The following is a 6,000-nucleotide window of genomic DNA, read 5'->3' on the forward strand; positions in this document are numbered from 1 at the left end:
GCAAGAAAAGAGACAGCGGGGATGGAGAAGAGAGTGCAAGGTAAGAGACAGAAGAGAGTGCATGGTAAGAGACAGCGGGGATGGAGAAGAGAGTGCAAGTTAAGAGACGGCAGGGATGGAGAAGAGAGTGCAAGGTAAGAGACAGAAGAGAGTGCAAGGTAAGAGACAGCGGGGATGGAGAAGAGAGTGCAAGATAAGAGACAGCAGGGATAGAGAAGAGAGTGCAAGATAAGAGACAGCGGATATGGAGAGGAGAGTGCAAGATAAGAGACAGAAGAGAGTGCAAGATAAGAGACAGCTGGGATGGAGAAGAGAGTGCAAGATAAGAGACAGCAGGGATAGAGAAGAGAGTGCAAGATAAGAGACAGCGGATATGGAGAGGAGAGTGCAAGATAAGAGACAGAAGAGAGTGCAAGTTAAGAGACAGCTGGGATGGAGAAGAGAGTGCAAGATAAGAGACAGCAGGGATGGAGAAGAGAGTGCAAGATAAGAGACAGCAGGGATGGAGAAGAGAGTGCAAGATAAGAGACAGAAGAGAGTGCAAGGTAAGAGACAGCAAGGATGGAGCAGAGTGAAAGGTAAGAGACAGCAGAGATGGAGAAGAGAGTGCAAGATAAGAGAAAGCGAGGATAGAGATGATAGTGCAAGGTAAGAGACCACAGGATGGAGCAGAGAGTGCAAGATAAGAGACAGAAGGGATGGAACAGAGAGTTCAAGGTAAGAGACAGCAAGGATGGAGAAGAGAGAAAGGTAAGAGACAGGAGAAAAGAATCCAAGATAAGAGACAGCAGGGATATAAAAGAGAGTGCAAGGTAAGAGACCACAGGATGGAGCAGAGTGGAAGGTAAGAGACAGCAGGGATGGATCAGAGAGGAAGGTAAGGGCCCTATTCCACCGGACCATCGTTAAATCGTTCGAATCTAAACGATATTTTGTTCGGTTGAAATGCAGTTAACGATTAACAACCGAACGAGAAATCGTTGATCGCTTTATAAGACCTGGACCTATTTTTATTGTTGCTCGTTTGCAAAACGTTCGCAAATCGTTCGCATTGAATAAGACGTCGTTCGGTCGTTCGCAGTAGATACGAACGCAATAGCGAAGAAATAGCGAAAAAAGAACGATCGCAAATACGATCATAAGTAACGATTATCGTTCCATGGAAATAAGTGAACGTTTTAAGGTCTTTCGCAATAGCGGTCGTTTGAGATCGTTAATCGTTAACGATTATGCAAACGATAATCGTCCGGTGGAATAGGGCCCTAAGATACAGCATTGATGGAGAAGAGTGTAAAATAAGAGGCAGCAGTGATGGAGCAGGATAGAAGGTAAGAGACAGCAGGGTGGAAGGTAAGAGACAGCAGGGATAGAGCAGGATAGAAAGTAAGAGACAGCAGGCATAGAGCAGAGTATATGTTAGAGACAGCAGGCATAGAGCAGAGTATATGTTAGAGACAGCAGGGATGGAGCAGAATAGAAGGTAAGAGACAGCAGGGATAGAGCAGGATAGAAAGTAAGAGACAGCAGGCATAGAGCAGAGTATATGTTAGAGACAGCAGGCATAGAGCAGAGTATATGTTAGAGACAGCAGGGATGGAGCAGAATAGAAGGTAAGAGACAGCAGAAACATAGAAGACTGTCAGCAGACATAGCCCCCTGGTCCATGTAGTGTTTCATATTATTTCCTTTCTTATTATCTCAGGATAGATATATGTGTATACAGGCAGGTGACAGTCACCGACCACATCTGCTAGAGACAGAGCGAAGGTAAGAGACAGCAGTAGAGAGCAGAGAGTGCAGGGTAAGAGACTGCAGGGATAAAGCAGAGAGTGCAGGGTAAGAGACGGCAGTAGAGAGCAGAAAGTGCAGGGTAAGAGACAGCAGAGTGTGAGGTAAAAGACGGCAGGGTGTGAGGTAAGAGACGGCAGAGTGTGAGGTAAGAGACAGCAGTAGAGAGCAGAGAGTGCAGGGTAAGAGACTGCAGGGATAAAGCAGAGAGTGCAGGGTAAGAAACGGCAGTAGAGAGCAGAAAGTGCAGGGTAAGAGACGGCAGAGTGTGAGGTAAGAAACGGCAGAGTGTGAGGTAAGAGACGGCAGAGTGTGAGGTAAGAGACGGCAGAGTGTGAGGTAAGAGACGGCAGGGTGTGAGGTAAGAGACGGCAGAGTGTGAGGTAAGAGACGGCAGAGTGTGAGGTAAAAGACGGCAGAGTGTGAGGTAAGAGACGGTAGGGTGTGAGGTAAGAGACGGTAGGGTGTGAGGTAAAAGACGGCAGAGTGAGAGGTAAGAGACGGCAGGGTGTGAGGTAAGAGACGTCAGAGTGTGAGTTAAGAGACGGCAGGGTGTGAGGTAAGAGATGGCAGAGTGTGAGGTAAAAGACGGCAGAGTGTGAGGTAAGAGACGGCAGAGTGTGAGGTAAGAGACGGCAGAGTGTGAGGTAAAAGACGGCAGAGTGAGAGGTAAAAGATGACAGAGTGAGAGGTAAGAGACGGCAGGGTGTGAGGTAAGAGACAGCAGAGTGTGAGGTAAGAGACGGCAGGGTGTGAGGTAAGAGACAGCAGAGTGTGAGGTAAGAGACGGCAGGGTGTGAGGTAAGAGACGGCAGGGTGTGAGGTAAGAGACGGCAGAGTGTGAGGCAAGAGAGGTTGGGTGACAGCAGTCTGGGCGCAGCATACAGAGTGACAGCTCGGTCCTGGCAGGTGGCAGACAAGATGGCAGGTGCAGTCAGCAGGTCAGTCATAGAGCCTGGAGTCACATGGAGGTGAAGGAGTCCCCCCATACAGGACTGTGCCCCCTCCATATTCATCATGTAGGCCCTGCCAGCTGCCCACTGGCATTAACCCTTTCTATCCCCACTGGCATTAACCCTCTCCGTGCCCGCTGGCATTAACCCTCTCCGTGCCCGCTGGCATTAACCCTCTCCGCGCCCGCTGGCATTAACCCTCTCCGGGCCCGCTGGCATTAACCCTCTCCGCGGCCGCTGGCATTAACCCTTTCCGCGCCCGCTGGCATTAACCCTTTCTATCCCCACTGGCATTAACCCTTTCTATCCCCACTGGCATTAACCCTCTCTGTGCCCGCTGGCATTAACCCTTTCTATCCCCACTGGCATTAACCCTCTCCGTGCCTGCTGGCATTAACCCTCTCCGTGCCTGCTGGCATTAACCCTTTCTGTGCCCGCTGGCATTAACCCTCTCCGTGCCCGCTGGCATTAACCCTCTCTGTGCCCGCTGGCATTAACCCTTTCTATCCCCACTGGCATTAGCCCTCTCCGTGCCCGCTGGCATTAACCCATGATAGTCAGCTGTGTGTGCTCACGGCTGTGGACTATGTTGGCGCTATATACATAAGGGAGGTGCTGACTTACCGGGCCCCTCCGCTTCAGGGAGACGTTCTTCCATAGCAGAAGGTGCAGCTGGTGCAGGAAGCCCATGGTCAGTGCCCGGAGCCCTTCTCCTTATACACAGCGGCTAATGTGCAGAATGGCCAACCATGATGCTGACATCAGACACACAATGGATTGTGGGAGAAGGGGGGCCCTCCGGTGAGCCCCCCGCGGTGGCAGGCTAGGCTGTGTGGCCCGGAGGTGGTGGCACACTGACTGGCGGAGGGTCTGCGGTCTGGCCAGCAATCAGCTGTGTTTTCATCTCTGCTGCCTCCTCCTCCTCCTCCTCCTCTTACTGCATTGAGTTCCATCCTCTGCCAGTCTGTCCTGGCCCCGCCTCTTCTTAAAGGGACAGCCTCCTTATTCCCCAGACATCTGTTGCGTTTGCAGTTACCATGTTATCCGTGTGACCTGTCACCTGATGCCGCATCACCCGCCATGTCGCATCGCTGAATATCTGGGGACAGGTGTGATCCTACCCGGTGTATCTCAGCCTAGAATGGCTGTACTTGTCGCCCCCCATGCTTTACCCTGCAGTTCTCTCCCATGCTTTACCCTGCAGTTCTCTCCTATACATTACCCTGCAGTTCTCTCCTATACATTACCCTGCAGTTCTCTCCTATACATTACCCTGCAGTTCTCTCCTATACATTACCCTGCAGTTCTCTCCCATACATTACCCTGCAGTTCTCTCCCATACATTACCCTGCAGTTCTCTCCCATGCTTTACCCTGCAGTTCTCTCCCATACATTACCCTGCAGTTCTCCCTCATGCTTTACCCTGCAGTTCTCCCCCATACATTACCCTGCAGTTCTCTCCCATGCATTACCCTGCAGTTCTCTCCTATACATTACCCTGCAGTTCTCTCCTATACATTACCCTTCAGTTCTCTCCCATACATTACCCTGCAGTTCTCTCCCATACATTACCCTGCAGTTCTCTCCCATACATTACCTTGCAGTTCTCTTCCATACATTACCCTGCAGTTCTCCCCCATGCTTTACCCTGCAGTTCTCCCCCATGCTTTACCCTGCAGTTCTCCCCCATGCTTTACCCTGCAGTTCGCCCCCCATACATTACCCTGCAGTTCTCCCCCCATACATTACCCTGCAGTTCTCTCCTATACATTACCCTGCAGTTCTCCCCCATGCTTTACCCTGCAGTTCTCTCCCATACATTACCCTGCAGTTCTCTCCCATACATTACCCTGCAGTTCTCTCCCATACTTTACCCTGCAGTACTCCCTCATGCTTTACCCTGCAGTTCTCCCCCATGCTTTACCCTGCAGTTCTCTCCCATACATTACCCTGCAGTTCTCCCCCATACATTACCCGGCAGTTCTCTCCCATGCATTACCCTGCAGTTCTCTCCTATACATTACCCTGCAGTTCTCCCCCATGCTTTACCCTGCAGTTCTCTCCAATACATTACCCTGCAGTTCTCTCCTATACATTACCCTGCAGTTCTCCCCCATGCTTTACCCTGCAGTTCTCCCCCATGCTTTACCCTGCAAATCTCCCCCATGCTTTACCCTGCAGTTCTCTCCCATACTTTACCCTGCAGTTCTCCCCCATACATTACCCTGCAGTTCTCTCCCATGCATTACCCTGCAGTTCTCTCCCATACTTTACCCTGCAGTTCTCCCCCATACATTACCCTGCAGTTCTCCCCCATGCTTTACCCTGCAGTTCTCCCCCATGCTTTACCCTGCAGTTCTCCCCCATGCTTTACCCTGCAGTTCTCCCCCATGCTTTACCCTGCAGTTCTCTCCCATGCTTTACCCTGCAGTTCTCTCCCATGCATTACCCTGCAGTTCTCCCCCATGCTTTACCCTGCAGTTCTCCCCCATGCATTACCCTGCAGTTCTCCCCCATGCTATACCCTGCAGTTCTCCCCCATGCATTACCCTGCAGTTTTTTCCCATGCATTACCCTGCAGTTCTCTCCCATACATTACCCTGCAGTTCTCCCCCCATACATTACCCGGCAGTTTTCCCCCATACATTACCCAGCAGTTCTCCCCCATGCTTTACTCTGCAGTTCTCCCTCATGCTTTACCCTGCAGTTCTCTCCCATGCATTACCCTGCAGTTCTCCCCCATACATTACCCTGCAGTTCTCCCCCATGCTTTACCCTGCAGTTCTCCCCCATGCTTTACCCTGCAGTTCTCTCCCATACATTACCCTGCAGTTCTCTCCCATGCATTACCCTGCAGTTCTCCCCCATGCTTTACCCTGCAGTTCTCTCCCATGCTTTACCCTGCAGTTCTCTCCCATGCATTACCCTGCAGTTCTCCCCCATGCTTTACCCTGCAGTTCTCCCCCATGCTTTACCCTGCAGTTCTCCCCCATGCATTACCCTGCAGTTCTCTCCTATACATTACCCTGCAGTTCTCCCCCATGCTTTACCCTGCAGTTCTCCCCCATGCATTACCCTGCAGTTTTTTCCCATGCATTACCCTGCAGTTCTCTCCCATACATTACCCTGCAGTTCTCCCCCCATACATTACCCGGCAGTTTTCCCCCATACATTACCCAGCAGTTCTCTCCCATGCTTTACCCTGCAGTTCTCCCCCATGCTTTACCCTGCAGTTCTCTCCCATGCTTTACCCTGCAGT

The 6,000-nt window shown here is 51.2% G+C and overlaps 1 protein-coding gene across 1 annotated transcript in view; it reads right to left on the reverse strand.

Moving 5' to 3' along the window:
* Nucleotides 1-3,644, reverse strand: part of ABCA2 (ATP binding cassette subfamily A member 2) — a 74,480-nt gene extending 70,836 nt beyond the window's left edge. The window contains exon 1 of the mRNA XM_069986895.1: nt 3,366-3,644. Within this exon, the coding sequence (XP_069842996.1) occupies nt 3,366-3,431 (66 nt within the window). The 5' untranslated portion in view covers nt 3,432-3,644. The remainder of the gene's footprint in view (nt 1-3,365) is intronic.
* Between the last annotated feature and the right edge of the window lie 2,356 nt (nt 3,645-6,000).

The sequence above is a fragment of the Dendropsophus ebraccatus genome, chromosome 10 (assembly GCF_027789765.1).
Source record: "Dendropsophus ebraccatus isolate aDenEbr1 chromosome 10, aDenEbr1.pat, whole genome shotgun sequence".
Classification (NCBI taxonomy): domain Eukaryota; kingdom Metazoa; phylum Chordata; class Amphibia; order Anura; family Hylidae; genus Dendropsophus; species Dendropsophus ebraccatus.